The sequence below is a fragment of the Pogona vitticeps genome, chromosome 4, assembly GCF_051106095.1.
Source record: "Pogona vitticeps strain Pit_001003342236 chromosome 4, PviZW2.1, whole genome shotgun sequence".
NCBI lineage: Eukaryota > Metazoa > Chordata > Lepidosauria > Squamata > Agamidae > Pogona > Pogona vitticeps.
Window position 1 is genome coordinate 179,041,205 of NC_135786.1, and position 20,892 is coordinate 179,062,096.

General features: G+C 38.2%; 1 protein-coding gene across 8 annotated transcripts in view; it reads right to left on the reverse strand.

The window, feature by feature from the left end:
• CEP192 (centrosomal protein 192) overlaps positions 1 to 20,892 on the reverse strand; it is a 99,348-nt gene that overhangs the window by 69,629 nt on the left and 8,827 nt on the right. For 7 of the 8 annotated variants that reach the window (XR_013544153.1, XM_072998778.2, XM_072998781.2 and 4 more), the window contains exons 6-15: positions 20,556 to 20,685; positions 19,686 to 19,825; positions 16,590 to 16,727; positions 16,269 to 16,404; positions 12,585 to 12,649; positions 10,273 to 10,492; positions 6,112 to 6,243; positions 4,672 to 4,736; positions 4,388 to 4,585; positions 3,800 to 3,923 (exon numbers count right to left, since the gene is read on the reverse strand). Coding sequence is in view for 7 of the 8 variants with exons in the window: in XM_072998778.2 (XP_072854879.2) it covers positions 3,800 to 3,923; positions 4,388 to 4,585; positions 4,672 to 4,736; positions 6,112 to 6,243; positions 10,273 to 10,492; positions 12,585 to 12,649; positions 16,269 to 16,404; positions 16,590 to 16,727; positions 19,686 to 19,825; positions 20,556 to 20,685 (1,348 nt within the window). In the remaining variant the exon portion in view is untranslated. Of the gene's footprint in view, positions 1 to 3,799; positions 3,924 to 4,387; positions 4,586 to 4,671; positions 4,737 to 6,111; positions 6,244 to 10,272; positions 10,493 to 12,584; positions 12,650 to 13,454; positions 13,638 to 16,268; positions 16,405 to 16,589; positions 16,728 to 19,685; positions 19,826 to 20,555; positions 20,686 to 20,892 lie in introns of those variants that run through there. The other variant, XM_072998782.2, reaches the window with a different exon arrangement.

Consider the following 20,892-nt stretch of genomic DNA (forward strand, 5'->3'; position numbering starts at 1 on the left):
GATGGTGAGCAGCAGAAGGAGAAGAAAAGGATGCAAACCCGGACTTCTTCCCTCTGAATAAATCACCCAGCACGGATCGGAGCGGGCGCCACATCTGGCACTGAGCCGTGAGTAACCCTTTATCGGGGAGAGGAGAACAACCAATATAAGCTTAAAATATATAACAACTAAGAAAGCTGAAGCCCCATTAAGCTGAAAATAAGAATGAAAATATTTGGCTGAAAGAAGAAAAGCAGCGGCGAGCCTATCTTATCAGTCTGCCTCAAAAGCAAAACTAACTCTCCTCCCCAAGTGAACTCTTAATATAGCAGGCTGATTTCAAAGCCAAGAGAGTGAGACGGAAAAATAAATCTTATGTTTCTGGAAAAGAATCCCAGACGGTTCCAATACCATTGAACAGGATCTAAGAGACTTGAGTTTCGTGAATGCAGTTTGGCTGGGACATATTTCTCTTTGCCTTTTCCTGGACTCTGTGAACTGTTATTAACAGAATCTGGTGGTTTTCTGGAGAAGAAAGAAGGAGCTGACGTGGTCGACTGGTCTGAGGAGTGGCGCAGTGGTTAAAACGCTGTACTGCAGCTAAAACTGTGCTCACGACTTGGGGTTCAAATCCCAGGTAGCCGGCTCAAGGTTGACTCAGCCTTCCATCCTTCCGAGGTCGGTAAAATGACTACCCAGCTTGCTGGGGGGGCAATGTGTAGCCTGTATAATGAAATTGTAAACCGCCCGGAGAGTGCTTGTAGCACTATGGGGCGGTATATAAGTCCAAAAATAAATAAATAAAAAATTAAATAAATCAAGGGGTTAATGGAAGATCATAAGACGGGCTTCGAGGACAACTATTGGACAGTTTGAGACTCTGTGATTGTTGTTTTGTTTGCTGGACTGCGTGTGAGACTGATAACAGAAGCTTGCTAAATTCTAGAGAAGAAGAAATTATTGTGCCACGGTTCTATTTGATTTTGAATTTGCTGGGTTAAAAGTTGATTTTCATATTTTGATATTTGGATAAAGATTGGAGGGAGATCTAAGGGGAGGTTTATGACTAGGGGTTTGGATTGTTGATAAAATTGTGGAAATTGTTAGAGCATATATAAGGGGCGATCATTGTGGTTAAGGGCATAGTATTATTTATACAAACCCCATTCATTGGTAAGCCTGAGATGGCCTCCAAAAATTTAAGACAACAAATGGAGACTTGGTCTGTTCAATCCCAAAGTTTTGGAACAGTGGTACAAGAAATAGAAAAGGAATGGCAGATTACTATGCAAAAGATAATAATAACAGGGTTTCAGCAAGTACATGAAGGTCTTAGCAAAATAGAAGATCTGATGAAAGTGACGAAAGAGGGGACATTAGATGCCAAAGAAAACTTAAATGAAACTGCACAAACTTTAGAACCGTCTTTATTGGGCATGACACCAGGTAACATAGATGGGATAGAGAGTTATCCAGTGACCTATGCAGCTTCCAAAATTAAAAAGCATTATGTTAAAAATCTCAAGAAAAAGACACTGAAACAAGAGAATCTTATTGTGAAAATATGGGAAGTGACAAAAATGGATATTCTGTCAGATGGGCTGAAATTCAATTTACAGTGGTGCCTCAGAACAACACCAAATTAAGTTTGCATAGGTTTCAGGAGGTGGGCTAACGATTGCAAGCATTTAAAACAGGCTTCAAACAGTTTAAGACACTTTTACAGGAGTGAAAAGGGACTTCGCAAACCCATTCAGATGCATTGAGTCGGCTTCAATGCATTTCAATTGGGGAACCGTGTTTCACTCAACGATGTTTCCTATGGCAATTTTCACTTAAGGACGGCAATCCGTTCCAATTGGAACGGATTAACTGGTTTTCAGTGCATTCCTATGGGAAATGGTGTTTCACTTAACAATGTTTTCACATAACGATTTTTTTAATGGAACCAATTAACATCGTTAAGTGAGGCACCACTGTAATTCAAAAGGAAACTGAGCGATGGGATGTATTGTATAAATGGCTGCAGTTACCAGATAGTGTTGGAGTAACATAGAATTAAACTAAAATTAAATGATAAGATGAAAGCAGGAGGGTAATCAAACTGAAAAAGCAAAAAGTTGATTTGTTATTGTAATATGAATTGATTGGATGATGGTATACTCTGTGTTCTCCTATCCCCCTAACCTTTTTTTCCCCTCTTCCCTATTCCCCATTACTTTTTATATTCCCTACCATGTCCTCAAATAAATACTTAAAAAAATAAGTGTATCCTCCAAGCAATTTAATTATAACACGTATATAGTGATTTAGAGGTGGAGAATATTAGACTCTAGAGCCAAATCTGATACTTTGGCATCTCCCAGATGTTCACACTCTCTTTCTGACAATATCATCAACAGCTATTTCCTGTATTTTGTATGAGTTTTCTTTTGGGTTTTTTTTACCATTGTTTAAGATTCAAATGTCTCTACTAAGGCTTAGTTACCATCAGTAAAAGTTTAAGCTAAAAGAAGTCCCTGAAAATTCCCTGGAAACTGAATTTGGCTCTCATTGTTGAAACAGCTTATTTGAAAGACCAACAGCTTGTTGTATAATTTAATTATTATTATTTATTATTATTTATTTTATTTTATGATTTATTTAATTTATATGCCACCCACTCTACCCAAAGGTCTCTGGGCGGCTTACAACAATTAAAATTCAATACAATAAAATATAAAATGATTAAAATACGATTAAAATACGATTAAAATACAATTAAAATTGCCATCATTAAGACCCACAGTTAATGTTATTTCAATTAAAAGCCTTCTGGAACAGGAAGGTTTTGATCTGGCGCCGAAATATCATCAGTGTCGGCGCCAGACGAATTTCAGTCGGGAGGGCGTTTCATAATCTGGGGGCAGCTGCCGAGAAGGCCCCTTGTCTACAAGCCATCCCTCTTACCTCGAGGGATGGCTCTTTCAAAAGGGCCCCCTGGCTAGATCTTAACAGCCGGGTAGGCTCATATGGAAGGAGGCGGTCCTTCAATTATCCAGGGCCCAAGCTGTTTAGGACTTTATATGTCAAAACAAGCACTTTGAATTGGGCCCACAGCAAACCATTTTCATAATTCCATAAAGTATGAAAGAAAATACAGCTTGCTCCCATGTTTCTAAATTTTGGATAACTAAAAACACTTATGTTCACCCAAACTTTCCATATATAATCTGGCTGTGGAACCCTACCAATTTAGGACTATGGGTATTATACTGTGTTATGATTTTAGTGTTTACAGATTACATTTGTAATTACGTTTAAAAGGGTGTGTTGGCCAAAATTGTACTGCTGTTCCTCTAAGGTTTGTGAACTTATCATGATTAATTCTGGCTAATTAATAAGGCACCCTAGATCCTCTAGATCACTGGTTCTTAACCTTTGTTACTCGGATGTTTTTGAACTGCAATTCCCAGAAACCCCAGCCAGCACAGTTGTTGGTGAAGGCTTCTGGGAGTTGCAGTCCAAAACTCCTGAGTAACCCAAGGTTAAGAACCAGTGCTCTAGATCATGTGCTTGGTAATAACCCAGCTGCACAAGATTTTCCTTGGCACTTCATTTGATAACTGGGACAATTTACATAAACCTTAAGCAAACACCATTAGGATTCCAGACATTTTTATAACACTGTACTGTCCTAAGAGCCAAAGAAACACCTGTATACAAATTTCCAAACAGATATTGGAACTTGGCTCAACCAATAATTTGTTCAGGACCTATGAACAAATAGCTAGCTATTTCCAGTTGAGATACACAAATACTTTGTTTAGAGAGAAATTACCTTGAAGAGTGTCAGAAATCTGCAAATTCTGTTTATCAGAATTTGCTGTAGATACATCAGACTGCCTCAGTAAAGGTACAGGTTGTCTCTTCTGCGGAGAAGTAATGTGATAACCAAAAGACGGCTATAAAGAAGATAAAACATTAGCAATGAATTATTTGATAGGCATTACAGCAGAAGCTGGCAAAAGTTATATATGAATCTGCCACATGCCAGATGTGTCTTCAAAGCCTGTCTGGTACTAGAGTGATTTACAGTCAATGGCATGAAATACCTCCACAGAAATATACATATACATGAAACTGTATTATATCAAGTTAATTCTGGGTGATACAGAACAGCTTCTTGCTTTGCAGTGGGTTTCAAGTACAGATTTTTCCTATCCTGCTATCAGAGGTAACTTAATAAAGTTAACAGAGCCCACTTTGACCAATATGTGGTCTCTTATGTAGCTATGGCCCATTCAAATGCATTTGCAAACAATTTCTAGTCCTCCCATCCAACTCTAGTTGCTCTAATAAACAACAAACCTGCCAAATGCAAATGGGTTTCCAGTGGCACAATGATATGGACAGATTAGCCACATACCCGTTTCACATCATCACCTCCTCCAAGGCAACCAAGAGCCTCCGATCTCTGACCAAAGAACTCTCCCAGAGAGAGTCGTAAATAACTAGCATCTTTGCTGAAGTCAGCTTGTGAGGTTCTTAGAGGGTTGTAGTTACTAATTGATTTCCATGAAGAATCTCCTAATCCAGAGGTATTTTGTTGGTCCATTTTCTCTTCCTAAAATTGTAACAAAGGCAGAACTGTCAAGAATCATCATTAGCTCTCAAGGTGCTCTAGAACTGGGTCTTTAGAATATTACCTACCTGCATGAACCTATGCTCCCTCTCAAAATCTTCTTGATCCTGGGCAATCATAGCAACTGCATCAGCTTTTCAGAGAGTAGAGAAGAAAATGGTACAGTTGACATGTCACCATATTCCAAGCTTCCTGGCAGACTAGACAACTAAGTTAGAGGCAAGATAAAATACTGCCACTGAGAGCTTTACATACTAACTAGTTTATTTTGTTATGTCAAGTTGCAAATTGTCCAACCTTAATAGGCTTTTCAAGATCCGTAAGATATTTAAGGTGAGGTTTTACCACTGCCACTCTGCAGTGAGTTTCTATAGCCAAACTGGGATCTCAACTCAGATCTTCAGAGTCTTAAGTCTGTCTCTTATCCACTACACCAGTGGCTTCCCTATCAGTTAGTAGCTCCATTAATACTTTGTATTTAATAATACAAGAACATCTATCTAAAGCAGTGCTTCCCGACCTTGGGTCCCCACATATTCTTGGACTACAGCTCCCAGAAATCCTTGTCAGCATAGCTAGTGGCTTCTGGGAGTTTTTGTCTAAGAACATCTAGGGATCCAAAGTTGGGACCCGCTGACCTAAAGAGATGACTTATTTTCAGAAGCAGCAACAATATGTATAAAACAAGCTTATATCATCTCAAGATCAGAACTGCACCCTCATGGCTGGAAAACATTAAAGTCAGGATATACTAATCCTTTCTTCTTTTTCTAAAGTTTATCTTACAAGCCATTCTTTAACCTCAGGAGACATTTTAGATATCCTCTGAATCACATCTAATTGTAATAAATATATAGTGTTAAAGAGTTAACGTTTTAGCTTTGTAATAACGTTTTAGCTTTGTAATTTTCTGTTAGATTCATGACATGTTTATCCTCGTTTGATTTAGCAGTGTTTAATTACAGTGAAATCAAAATTTTATACCTTGTTTCCCCGAAAATAAGACAGGGTCTTATATTAATTTTTGCTCCAAAAAAGCAGTAGGGCTTATTTTCAGGGGATGTTTTATTGTTTTCATGTACGATAGACATTTATTCAAATACAGTCATGTCATCATCTTCTGGTTGCTGCACAATGGTGGAGGGCGGGGTTTCACTTAACTTGGGCTTATTTTTTTGGGTAGGGCTTATATTACGAGCATTCTGAAAAATCATACTGAAAAATCATACTTATTTTCAGGTTAGGTCTTATTTTCGGGGAAACTGGGTATATACTACTTTTAAAAACAGACGCTGCCCAAAGACTGCTGAAAAGATACTATGTTCTCTCCTACACAACCTCCTTACATTTTATGACAAAGAAAATATTGGCAGTTTAGAGATCTGCAGATTTTTACCTATCACATTTTGTAAGCAGAGGGTAGGAAAACTAATTATGAAATCAGCTAATAATACTGCTAATTTCTGACTGAGATGTTTAAAGGAAGTGAAAAATACAATCAGACATACATCCAGTAATGAAATCTCCGCTCATGTTTGACAGATTTAATATTTCTTCTTTATCAAATGAAGTGTAATATGCAAGATCCGTTACCCATTTGCCTTCCTCGTTTTGATACACAACATTATGTGGTGAGTCTCCTGAAAAATATATAAGTGTTATCTCTAAATTCTTCAAGGTTCAAACAATTTTTTCATACACAAGAGTTCACTACAAAGTAATATAGCAATGTTACTACCTATATATTTTTAACAGACAAAGTGATGAATAGGGAGGGGACCGGGAAAAAAGGACGTTTTTCCTGATATTCAACTGAAATCTGGCTTTCTGTAACTTGAGCTCATTGTTGTGTCCTGCACTCTGGGATGATTGAGAACAGCTCCTGCCCCTCCTCTGTATAACTACATTAAATGTATTTGAAAAGTTCTATCATATCTCCCCCTCAGGCTTCTTTTCTCAAGGCTAAACATACCCAATTCTTTCAGTCTTTCCTCACAGGGCTTGAGTTCCAGCACCCTGATCTTCCTTGTTGTCCTCTGAATTTGTTCCAATTTGTCAACATCCTTCTTGAAGTGCAGTGTCCAGAACTGGACAAAGAACTCAAGATGAGGCCTAACCAGTGCTGAACAGAGTGGAATTAGTACCTCATGGGGTTTGGAAACTATACTCTTGTTAATGCAACTTAAAATAGCATTTGTCTTTTTTTTTTTTTTTTGTATTCTAAGCCTTTATTGAAAGTATTGCTGGGCGGTGGGGTGGGCTGGGTGAGGTGAGGGATCAGAATATTTTTTAAGTGGTTTAGTTGAAGGTTGTTCGAAAATCTTTGTTCACACATAACATGAAAGTACATCAATTTAATTACTGTGGATTTAAACGAATACAGCAGTGTTTACATAGATAGAAAGCAGCACAGGGCTAGAATTTGATTCATTCTAGTTGCTATGCACAGGACTAAAGTAGCCTTTTACCATATGTATTACAAGCAAAACCCAAATTAAACTGGATTTAGTACATATTGTAAGCACAGTGTTTCTCTTGTACCAATTACAGGTAATGTTCATTCTGAGATTAAAAAAAAGAAAAAATGCAGCCTTTTAAATAGCCATGTCTTAGCTATGAAACATTCCATATTCAATAAAAAGGTTTTATTATTTCACTGACAGTTAAAACCTGTCTCTTTAAGCAGACTTTTAATGACTTGACTCCCTCCAAGATCCTGTTTTTTTGTTCTTTAAAGTCATTCCCCCCCCAAGATTTAAAATGCCTTTTAATTATTATTGCATAATCAATTAATTGTTTTCAACTGTTAATTGTTAGTGTGACTTGTTTTAATCATTGTGAGCTGCCTTGGATCTCCAGAAGAAAGGCAGCCTAAGAATAAAGCAAACAAATATATTAAAATGTTTTTAAAATTATATATGTAGATTAGACCAGATCTGACCGCATCTTCTCAAATAAGTTCTTCATCCTATAGTTAGTATAGTTATGATCTCTGTTTTTACATTCTGTAGACTGAAGAGTATTTAAAGCACAAGATCCACAACAGACCTGAGCAGGCCGAACTAAGTGATATGCATATTTTAAAGGGTAAGAAGAACCATTCTTTTGTGCGAAGAGATTGCACAGTATTGTGACCATCTATGTGGCCCAAACCCTATTGCTCCGTCCAGTTTTTAATTTGGAAGCTTCTTTTTTTAAAAAAAACATTTTTTATTAATTTTCCAATCTATCTACATTGTTTGTGCTTATCAGACATTGTGTTACATACTTGCTTACAATTATTTGTTTTTTACATCTCAGTGTCTTCTCGATTATCCCCCCAAATTCCGACCTTCTTTCAAACCATTCATATACAGATTTTAGTATATAGTATAGCTACTATCATAATATTACTCTCATATTATATAAAGTTCTCAAGATCTTCTAATAACATTCTTATTGAAAGTGATTCCAGATCCATGACCCAGCTTTATATCTAGTTTAGTTTGCCTAAAATAAAAAGTCACCATATTACATCTTTACCCTGATTCGGGCTCCCTTATTTCAATTTAGTTCTCCTTTTAATATATAGAATATACCCTTTTACAGATCCAAATGATAAATATAAACATGTTTCCAATATTAAGGGGCCCTTCCTTGTTTTCCCTTTTTTCATCTTTCTAGGTAATTCCCTCTCTGGTTCCTCTTTTTTCATTCCCTGCTATATCTCTAAACATGCTGTCATCTTTCATGTCCTCTAAAACCATTTTGTAGATCTGATTTATGTCCATTTTTTGTACTTGGTCTATCTTCAATGAGTCTTCCAGGCTTTTTTTGGTTAATTTTGCTGGTTTTTCCCCTTTGTCTTCCCTTGGTACTCTCCTCTGGTCCAAGACTGATGTTTCTCTTAGATTAACTTTCTCAAGCTGCTGCTTAGTTTGGCATACATCATCTGTGATACTCCCATTTCCTTCCTTGTTTTCAGTTGCTTGTGGACTATAGTCCTTCTGATGTTGATTGAATAATTTTGCCTCTTCATAATGAGATGTCACGATCGTTAATATTTGTTGAAGCCTAAATTTTACTTCATTCCAAAATTGTCCTTGTTGTGCCATTCTATTTCTGCTGCCTAGGTGCTTATAAACAGATATTCCAAATAGTCATTTCAGGAGTTCCGCTTTGGCTATGTAGAGTTGAACCAAATTCGACCCAAGGAACAGTTTTTGAAAAGTCCACTTTAGGGTTAATTCCAGCCAAATGCAAAGAGAAGCTCACGAGGAGATAAACAGTTTTTCAGCCTTAAGCAACAACAGAATGTCCAAGGCCACCTCTTCTGGGAATCATTCCAAACACTTTAGATAGACAAAACAATGTCCACACTTAATTTGAAGAAGGTCTCTTAAGCTTATAACGCCAGGTTGTAAATATTCTTAAAGTGTAATTAAAAAAGTTACTTTCTTCAGCTATCCCTCTCACCAGATTTTCTGCCGCTTTAAAAAGTTACTGAGATAAGATAGCAATTCTTTTTTTCCATATATAGGGGTACATAGGCAATTAGTTGCAAAAGAATTCTCAACCGATGGAAAAACAGCGATGCCAGGTGCTGTTCCTTGCTTCTCTCAGACGGCTGCCAGCGACTTGGAAGCTTGCCGAAGCTGCTTATTTCTGCCCATTGGCTGATTAGGGAGTTTCCTGGATCGAACCGGGATGGCCGCCACCCCCTGTGATCAACAGGCTTTCTCCCCCAGTTCACCACCCCTCCAGGGGTCCCAAAACGGGTCAGAATTCAGCCCAGGGGACAGAGCTCTGTTCTCCTGCTGCTGTCTCGTCGCGACGTCAAGCCGGAAGTCAGCGTTTGTCTTTTTTGTAGTCACATCACACTGTTGAGCTTGTGATCTACAACAATTCCAAGATCCTTTTTGCTTGCAGTATTGCTGAGCCAGGTATCCCCCATCTTGTAACTGTGTGTTTTGTTTCTTTTTCCTAGGTGCAGTAGAACTGAAGTAGTTTGCTTACAACTGTTCTGTTAGAAAAAGCTGAGGTGTCTGTTTTTGTGAAGAAATTGTGAAGTTTAATTATGTTCTTGTTGGATGTTGTGTAAAAACAAGCATGCATACAGATTCATATAAATAACTAAATGTGCTTAAACTCAGTGAAGAAAGTGAAAGCAAACGTATTTTAGTGGTCCAATGAAAAAGTTAAAGACTAACTCTGAAACCTTTATTCTTTAGGGTTTTTTAAAAACTTATTTTGGTTTACTAACACTGCATGAAAAAAGCAGTCACAAGATATACCTCAAACTCCACTCACTATTGCTGGCACACATAATCAAGGCTGTAGCTCCATAATAATATTAGATGCAGGTATTTCATCCAAAGTGTTCTTACTGTTTTTCTTCAAGTGTAAAGTCAGGTCTTAGTGTAGTAGTGTTTAAATAGAAGTGAAAACAAAATACCAGCCTCCTTGTTTGGAAAAAAAGAAATACTTCAGGGAAAGAATTCCATGTTCACAAGTTAAACAGCAACCCCAAACGGAGGTGGTTATTGTTCAGAGACAGCACACATTAGGCATAGGAAGGCAGGTGAATAGTCATCAAATGTATTGACCCAATAAGCTTTACAGTAGTTTTAGCAGTAGCTCTTCACCAGCTCCCAGAACGGCTGGCAAATAAGAGCTAGTATTCAACTAACCTACTACCGTACACGGATCCTGTTCAGATCCTCCATGAACACTTGGGGACAGGTAAACATCAGCCAGAGGAACATGACTTTCATCAGCAGTTTGGCACATAGGAGGACAACCAGTTTTTTCTTCTGTGTGCCAGATTTCAGAAGCAACATTATCATCTTCACTACATTTAAAGTAGACTGAATCTAGCTTTAGTGCAGAGTTGGTTATGTTCGTGGCATCCTTTTATAAAAAAAGAAAATATGTGCATATCAATATTATTTCCTTTTACAATCAATTACTGCATAATTTCCCATCCCATTTCTGATCAACTAACACCTAAAGTCTTATAGAACAAAACAAAACAAAAATCCTCAAGGACCTATTAGTTTTTAAAAGAAAAGATCAGGCCAGCAAAGAACAGCTCATCCCTAAAGAAGAACAGAAGCACAGGAGACATGTGTACTATCAGAACAGTTTTGTTCCCATCTGTCTTGGCAACAGATTCAACCTACATTAATTTTCCCCCCTCCCTATAATCACTTTCCTTGTGTCACATACCTTTCAGATTACAAGACTCGGGCCAGATACTATTTAAGTATTAATTTCTCTAAGCCAGGGGTCTCAAACATGCAGCCCAGCGGCCATTTGCGGCCCACCGGATGATAGTTTGCAGCCCCCGCCTTGCCTGCCCCTCCAAAGCACCCACGTATCCTCTGCTGTCAAGAGTTTAAAAAAGCCTCGCCTCGCTCGCTGGCTCTCTACCAAAACAGCACTTCTTGCACCCTCCATCCAGAACTGCAGCCTGCCAGCCAGCCCGCCTGTCTGCTGGCTGGTAGACTGCAGTTCTGGATGGAGGGTGCAAGAGGCGCTGTCTTGGGGGAAAGCCGGTGAGCGAGGCTAGGCTTTTTTTTCTGCCTCTAGTGGCCCCCAGGTAAATTGAGTTTGAGACCCCTGCTCTAAGCTGCCCTGTGAGCATTTTCAACTGGAATAAAATGATTCAAGCAAACAAATAAACTGCTTCTTTCATGACAACTCATCACCAGAGGAAATATTAATGATATTGTGTACACATATAACAACTATGCGAGATTCCAATTAGAGGAAGGCGAAAAGAGCCAGTGAGTAGGTAAGGTAAACTTCTGAAGATGTCCCAAAATCTTGTGCTTTAAAAAAGGCCATCAAAAAGCAGTCATATGGCTTAGACCACTGACGCAAGAGCTGTACTTTATCAATGTGTAAAAGATAAAATAGTGTGATTAGTTAAGCATAATAAAATCAGACAAGAGCAAAACATTTCAAGCAAAGAAAGCAATACTTGAGTGTATCAAAAAGTCCTATCAAACTGTAATGTTTACAATATACGTAAAGCTTAGTTGGAATGGAACCAACCTATCCTTTCTCAGAGCATTTGTCTCAATAACCCACTAACTCTCTTGTTAACAAGAAACAACAGTGCAGGTGACAAAGACTGTGGATTAAAGGTGAGGTGGGAGGAGTTGCTCTTTCAGATACACAGGTCCAAGTCATTTAGGACTGTGAGTAGAACTCCAAAACTTAAATTGGGCTCAGAAACAAATTAAAGGTAGTGTAGTTGGTACAAAATTGGTGACATGTGGTCTTAAGTGCATGTGAAACTATCTGACCACTGCACTTAACAATATGCACTTAACAAGGCTGCCCTTGCAGACTGTTCCACAATATGAGCTGGTGCTACTCATACAAAAGGCATAGGAAACATATTACAGTTGCTGTGGCACAAAGCACAGACTGCCTTTTGACTTTCAGACCCCACTGAAGATGCTGGTTAGCACCTCTAAGCCCCGAGAGTGCAGACCTATAGAATTCCTGCTTCAACCATAACCCTCTCTACCCTCTCAGGTTATTGGGAAGCACTGGATGTTAAGAGTTCTGCTGGCGGAACAGTGGAATCTAGGAGATGCAGGATAGGAACAATCCCCTTTTATCACTACAGCCCTGCTCTGGACAGCTGGGAAATTCTTGGGAGCTTCTTTTTAAGGAACTGCAAGGGGAAGTATATTATGTCACAATGGGGTCCTGGCCCTAGCATGACAATGAATTTAAGTGACCAGGTTCCATTCTTTGCTCCCGCTCTAGTTATGTCCTCAAGGCACAGAAGAGCTTAACAGAGGCATATAAGGTATAGAAAAGGATCCCTAATAAAACCCCACTAAATTCTTTGTTGGCTACACAGCACTGAAAAGTTAAAACCTTTTTATTCCCTAAGACATGCTCAGACTAAGTTATGCCAAAATAAAGAAACATTATCAGCAATAATACACAGAGTATGGTTTTCAATAGATTTTCCACTTACATTTTTTCTACCACTGACTGTATTAATCTTTAAAGGTGTTCCATCTTCCCTATGAGAGTCAAAATCTGCAGCAATAATATAAATTTAATATTAATTTATTTCACATCAATTTCAAACTTCTAGAAAATAAATATAACTTTAGTTTGAAATTAACATACCATTTGAGATTTCTTCTTTATAAATGCTTTAACCACTTAACAATTCAAAATTAAAAACAGTAAATAGTGGCATGAATATATGTCACCAGAATTTTAGAAGATGTAAATACAAGTATCATAGTCAACTCAAATGCAATCGAGAACAAGGGTGGTCATACATTAGGCATATAAAACCTACTTTAAAAAAAAAACTAGAACTTCAAGGATCTGCCAACTGAAACCAAATACAAGTAGAGGTCCAAGGGAGAGGAATTCAACAATTAAGGCATAAAGGTGCTTCTGAGTGCAAGCTTAGCACATGAATTTATTTCCAGTATCAGAACTGAGATCACAGAATTATAGAACTGAAAGGGACCCCAAGGATCATCCAATCCAGCTCCTTATCAATGCTGAAAATTCACACCTTAAAGCATTTCTGTTGGCCATCCAACCTGTTTAAAAATCTCTAGTAAGGGCAATCCACCAGCCTCTGTTGCAGTCACTGTCATTATTAAATGCTTGTCACTGTTGGTTCTTTCCAATGGTCAGCTGAAATCTCCTTTCTTGAAACTTGAATTCATCACTTTTCATCCTAAAAAACTTCATCTTTCATATTATAACCCTTCAAATACTTCAATGGTTATTATACTGCTTCTCAGACTTTTCTTTTCCATGTAAATAGGCCTTGTCCTTTCAACCTTTCCTAAAATAACTTAGTTTCCAAACTTTTTACCATTCTGGCTGCCTTCCTCTAAACATGTTCCAGCTTCTTGAGATCCCTCTTCAACTGTCATGCCCACAGCTGGACACAGTACTTTAGCTGAGGTCTGACCAAAGCAGAACAGAGTAGTACTATTATTTCCGTTCATTTAGAACTATGCGCCAGAGTTTCTTGGCGCAAATCACGGTTTTAGCAGAGTGATTCGCAGTCCAGAAATAACTCACACACAGTCCAGCAGCATTTCCTTCAGCAACATGTATTTACAGCAGTATTTACAGCATTCTGGCAGCATAACGTGTAGAAGTGATCTTCAAGCAGGAAGAAGATACAACTGACTGTACAATTCACACACACATATATATATACAGGACCAATCAGATCACACATTGCATCATCCCCGAGTTGCATCATCCATGAGTTGCATCAGCACTGCTGAGTCATCCTGACTCAGTTTTAACACACCTGATCATTATGGATTCTCATTAATACACTCCATTCTGCTCAGGCCTGTAATTTTCCTTGACACTATGCTTCTGTTGATACACCCTTCTGGCTCATGTTTGTGATCTACCAAGATACTGTACTTAGATCCTTTTCATCCCTATTGAGGAGTCTCATGGCAGAGTCGTTAAACTGCGTCTGATTTTAAGGTACAGTACTTCACATTTTCTCCTCTTGAAAATCTTAACAAAATTTCTTTGTATTAGCCCAGTTGTCTTATCTGCTAATGTTATTCTGAATCCCAATTCTGGCTTCTGAAGCATTAGCAACCACTCTACGTTTAGTATCATCTGTAAATCTGATGAGCATTCCCTCCATAACCTCATCCAAGTCCTTACTAAAGATAAAGAACACCACCAGAACTAGGACAGAACCTTCTGACACTCCACTTGTCATTTCCCCTCCAGGATGACACAGATACAGTCTGTCTACTACCTACAAATTTACATTACTATTGCATCACCCAGCCTGCACTTTTATCACATTGGCCATAAAAATATGAGAGACCCTTGTCAAAAAGCACTGCAATCAAGAGACACTACATTCACAGCATTCCCGTTATCTAACAATACAATTATAATTCTTTTTTAAAGATAAAAGATTAGTCTGTTGTGACTTGTTCATGAGAAACCCATGATTAGTCTTAAAAATCAGTTTTCCCTTCTAAATACTTGCCAACAAACTGTCCAGTAATTGGTTTTATAATGTTCCCTGGTGTTGATATTAAGCTAATTGGCCAGTGGTTGCATGGATCTTCTTTTTTCCCCTTTTTTGAAGATGGGATCACATGAGTTCATCTGGTCCCTGAGACTTAAACTCATTTAAGGTACTAGGTGTTCCCATAACATCTTTTTCTCTAGCTTGGGCAACAACAGTCTCATTTCCTCCTTTATTCTCTTGCACTAGGTTGGGCACTGTTTTTCTTTCATGAGGAAATAGAAGTAGGAGTTCAACGGTTCTGTCTTCCCTCTGTCACCACATAAGAATTATCCATCCTCTCCACACAGCTGACTTGTTTCCTTCTTCCTTTTGCTTCAAATGTAGCAGAAAAATCCCTTTTTGTTATTTTTTACTTGTTGCAAATCTGAGCTCATTTTCAACGTTATTTTTCGACATCTTCTTTCTATAAATACTGGCTATCTCTTTATACTCTGCCTTGGTGATCTGCCCCTCCTTCCACTTCTTATATATGTCTCGCTTAATTTGTAGCTCATACATTAGCCTTTTATGCATCCACCATGGTTTCTTTAGATGTCTGCCACAGTTCTTCCTCATACAAGTTATTATTCATACTACTCTTAATATCTCACTCTTAAGAAGCTCCCATCCATCACAAACCCCCTTCTCTTTGAAGCATTTCTGACTGTAGAATCTCACCCAGCACTTCTCTGATTTTATTGAAATTAACTTTCCCTATATCCAGAGTGTATGTTACACTACTCTCATTTTCGCTTTTTCTCTATATAACAAATCTCAAGAGGGCATGATCATTTCAACCCAAAGTTCCCACTGTTTTCATAGAAATCTATGGTGGAAACAGTGGGAACTCTATGGTGTTTTATCATAAATCACCCAACCAGCAGATCTGGTTTGGATTCAGTCCAACCCTAGATTAAAATGCAAAAATAGAGATGAGGACACCATGTGTTCACTGCATAGTTCTATTCATTTGTTAAGAAACTGTTTATACTTTCCATGATAAAGAGGAGAGCTCTAGCACCATCCACCTGTTTCCAGTTTTGTTGCTCTTTTACATACAGAGAACAAGTCTGAAGAAAGCAGCCTATGCTATCCATGGGAGCTCTCCACATGAGTCAGAGGCCTGACTCACATGAAGAGCCCCCACCGACTACTGAGGATCTTCTCTTCAGACTCATTGCTCTTCACAAGTATAACAGTAACAAAACCAGAAATAGAAGAGGACAGGACTAAAGTGCTCTCCTCTCATGACAAATATGCACAATTTGCTACAAAAGGAACATAGTTCTTACCTTTCCTTTTTAACATATAGACATAGAGATGCATTTTCAATAAGTTCTGTATTAATTCCCTTTGGGTATCTGTGACCTCTAGCTAACATGTGATGGAAGAACAAAAATGGTTTCTAGGAGGGATTAAATCAGTTCAACATAAGCACACCATATGTTTCCATCAGTTAGGAAATGAGAAAGAGGTAATGAGATTATGCCTGTCCTCTAAGAAGCAGAAACTCTGGTGACCAAACAGATATTTAATTTTAGATAATTTACCCTTTGCACAAGACAACTGATTGCTAATATCCAAACTTTTTTAGAACAAAAATGAGAGATATTAAAGTTATCCTACCTTCTACATCTAAACATAAGTCATGTGAATGTATTGTTCTGCTGCACACTAGAGATGCATCACCTACTATTCCAACAGGAGACTTATCAGCACTACTGTTGGGCTCAGCAATTGAGCTAGGCTTCATGCAACCTTCCTGTTTTAAAGGGAAAAAATACAACACACATATATTTAGAGCTTATAAAATAGTAATTTGCCAACTTCTAAATACATATTACATAGAATTAACAGCTTACTTACTAAACCACAAGCTATACTGACTACTTAAAATATGAATGCTATTAGATGTTTAACTAATGCTTAATTTTTAATTTCACATACCTCTTGCTTTGCTATCATTGGCAGCATGAATTGTTCATCTTTTATGTACTCTTCTTTAAGATCGTAAAATTCTTCATCACTTAGAATAAGTGAATCATTTCTTGCTTCCTGGTTCACTTCAGGCATTTTGAATTTTTTCTACAGAATTTTCAGAGTTAGTTTTTTAACACACCACTGCTACAGCAAGATACAAAACATTATTATTTATATTCTTACTCTTGGTCAACTTCTGAGTAGATAACATGTTTAAGCTAAGTGGATCATTGTTTTTTTTTTTGTTTTTTTGTTTTTTTTTTTTTTAGAAAAGCAGGAAAATATTCCAGAAATAAGTAATCTCAAGTGAATAATCACCATCTGTTGTGTTTTATCATTTATAAGTTGTGATTTGAAGGTATTTTTTGCTAGTTGTTATCAAATTTGTTCTAAACATGTACACACATCACATAAGGAACAGTGAAGATTAGAAAGATTTGGGGCATAGGTATAACAATTTATCCTAGAAAGCAGTGAGTGAATCATTCAAAAACCATTAACTGCAGTTATATTTAAATTTTCCTTTATCACGCTCCTTGTGGTAAATTCTGTGAGATATAATTCTGGCATTATGTTTAGACCAACAATTCTAATCTAATTAGAAATAATTCAAGCCATGTCATTTGATCTGAAGCTTGAAATTACATATTGTCCAGGAGCAATACTACAGAATTGATTGCTATGACATCAAGTCTAGTAGTTACCGCCATATCTACCTATTCAATAGGGGGTCACAGAACAAATGAAATGTATTCACCCTGCATTAGTGAACTGACACAAAACTTCCTGGGTTGTTACTTTCAGAAGTAAGTGCTAATCTGCTCATTCATGTTGTACTTTTGAGTGTCAACCTGCTAAAAATGTGCATTCTCTCCAATATATCCTCTAGTCATCTCTGGTACTATAGGTCGCTATATTATATAGTGCAATATCTGGCAAAGATTCAAATGGATCAATTCCTAGTGCATCTCAATTGCTAGCAAAAACCAAAACAAAGGTTTACAATTTTTCATTGAATTTGTTGGCCAAACAAAATTGCTTATTGCCAACCCTCTGCATTCCCTGCCATGAGCAAGATTCACCATGACAACCAACTGCCATCTAACTGTTCACCTTTCTCATGCTAAGAACTGGAATGGAGAACAATATTAGCCAGACAAGTGCTGTTCAAAATTGCATGTGTGTCTTTGGGCAGCGGTCTATGTCTCTTGCCTCTAGCCACTAGAAATGGGCAATCTCACCCTGCTTCAGCAAGAATCGCTAGGCTCACTGCTTCCACGCAGCTTTAGAGCAGGCAGGGATTATTATGTAACTGGTCACACAATTCATGTCCAGGTTCAAAATTAGGAGGGGAACTAGGTACTGGGCACATTTTCCAGATGGTTCTGTCACATGTGCTATGGAGAAGAAAACTATCAGAAGGAGAATTTTAACCATATCCTAAAAACATTTATATAAAGTAACAAGGTCTAAAGAGATCCCAAGGGCAGAATTAACTGACAGAACACATAAACTGTCTATGGAGAATTTCCGAAGGGTGTAAAGTAAACCCTGCCCACTCTTTCTCTCTCATTCTATAAGCATGTACACCTTAGTCATGGTTTCACACAATTTTGAACCATTTCCATAACATTCTAACACTGTCAGTTTAATTGGGAATTGCAGCTGACCACACAGGGCAAATCAAAATTAAACAAGACAGTACCAGATATTTTATGCCAGCTAGGTTGCAGGCATAAAATAGTTCTCTTCTCTAGATACAGACAGAGGAAGGATTCCCATTGCCCAGCAGATATTCTTCCAGCACCCTTCCTTGCCACTATATTTAGTCAATAGAGATGGGGTAGTCGTATTTGTATACAAATACCCCTACACAGTTGGACATAAGGAGAGTCCGGCTGGACTGTCTACTCACCTTCCGCTGCTGAGTGCTCTGCGCTCCCTTCCTATCACTCTGGATTGCCTGGTTGGCGAGCCACTCTTCGACCTGGCAGTGAGGCTCGTCGTTCTGCCTCCTGCCAGGAGTGGCTCACCAACTGCAAGCTCTGGAGTGATAAGAAGGGAGTGCAGAGCCCGCAACAACAGAAGAAGGCGAGTTGACAGTCCAGCCCCAGGGGGCTGGACCCTCATTGTGTCCACCTGTGCAGGGGTATTCATATTCGAATAGGAATACCCCCATCTCTAGTCAATAATCAATAACACTACTGAATAGAAAGCCCTAAAAAGCAACAAAATGTGTATAAAAAGCAACATTCAACTTACTACTGTTAAAACCCATCATTGTGCATTATTACCCATTCACAATAATTACTATTTTGAGAATAAAATCAAAAGACAAACACAAGACCCATTCACACGTACCCATTCATTTTTCCACCCAATATCCAGGAAGCTAAACATCTAGCCCTACAATATCCATCTACAGATTTCTCTTTTTGTATTAATAAATGTCTCCATATAGGAGAATCTGCAGCTTGCCAAAGTTCCTGAATTTGATTTTGTTAACTTTGCTTCATATGAGAGTCAGAAGGAACCCAAAAGTTTGTCAGGATCTGCATTCTCTTAGCACCACTTTTTTGCTTGATGTATTTTTATGTAACAAGTTTCACCTTGCTGAGTGAAGGCTACAGCAGCTTCCCCAAGCTAGCGCCTTCCACACATTAATAACCATTATGGAGGGGAATACTAAGAGTTTCAATAACTTGTTAAAGGCTGGCTTGTGGTGCCTGAGTTACTGGCAAAATTTAAGATTAACATATAAATTGATACAAAATATGATCTCTTGATTCACCACATAACCTTTGAGAAAGATCTTTGGAAATAGTACCTCCCTTCTAGCATTTCAGCCAGGTCTTGGAAACAAGCGGTTTGGATGGGCCACAGCTTAGCTCCTTTAAATTACCAAAGGAAAAACTATTTTCCTGAATTCCCAAACAATTATGTGCTCTATTTTATCCCATTCTCTCAGGAAGCAAAAATGACTGAACATCTAAACACTACAAGACTGGAATTACATTGTGTGTAAGTAGGTCTTCATCACCACAATGACTGAATAAATGTTACCTGAAGTGAAGGCATTTCCATGGGTTTAAAATATTCAGCAAGTTCCTGTTCTTCCATATCTTCCACTTCTGACAGTACAAGGTGCTCAAAGTAAGCTTCCAACTGGTCATCACAAAATTCTTCCTCTCCAACATCTTCATCTAATATGGAATAGAGAGATATGTCATTAATATAGAGATAATGGCCTGTATCCAACGTAGTAAAATGAAGCTCTAATAGTTGCATATTTTCAGAGTTACTGTAAGTGTGCCTTCAATAAACTTGTACAATTGGACACACAACTGGATGTGCAGCTGAATCCACATCAGTGCAGTTAAGCACCGGTACACTAGCAGGTGGTGGCGCTGTAGCCTAAACAGCAGAAGCCTCTGTGCTGCAAGGTCAAAGACCAGCAGTCGTAAGATCGAATCCACGTGATGGAGTGAGCTCCCGTCGCTTGTCCCTGCCAACCTAGCAGTTCAAAAGCATGAAAAAATGCGAGTAGATAAATAGGTACCACCACAGTGGGAAGGAAACGGCATTCCATGTCTAGTTGCACTGACCATGGAAACTGTATTCGGACAAACGCTGGCTCTGTGGCTTGGAAACGGGGATGAGCACCGCACCCTAGAGTTGGACACAACTGGACTAAATGTCAAGTGGAACCTTTACCTTTACCTTACACTAGCAGGGATTTTCAGTTTGCTACTGTAACACTATATCTGTATTTAGATTTCTAAAAAGAAAGGTAATTCACCTACATGTTGCATGCCTAGCACAAAGAATACCAATGTACTAATAAGCTGTTTTGCTGCTCACAGTGAGAAACCACAATTAATGGAAATAAAATTTGTGTAAGTGCATCAAACACTTCACATTTTCAAAGAATACCTGTAGAATTTCCTTCTAGGCTTGCAAAGCTCAATAGTTTTTCATTTTCTATCAACTTGGACAAACTAGTCACCGCATTATCACATGTTTCACTTCTTATCCATTTTTGACTAGGTTCTAACACAGCAGCCTGTAAATCAAAATGAACATATAAATTTTAATAACTTAATCTTTAAACTAGCTAGAGAACCATTTCCCTGCTGGATCAGTCCTAAAGTGTTCAGTGTCTCACATATGTCCCAAAGAAAGGCTCACAAGGACATGACTCGATAGTTAACCCATATTTAAATTCCACAAGGTTTCTAAAAAGTTGATTGCAGAAATTACAGACCAGTTA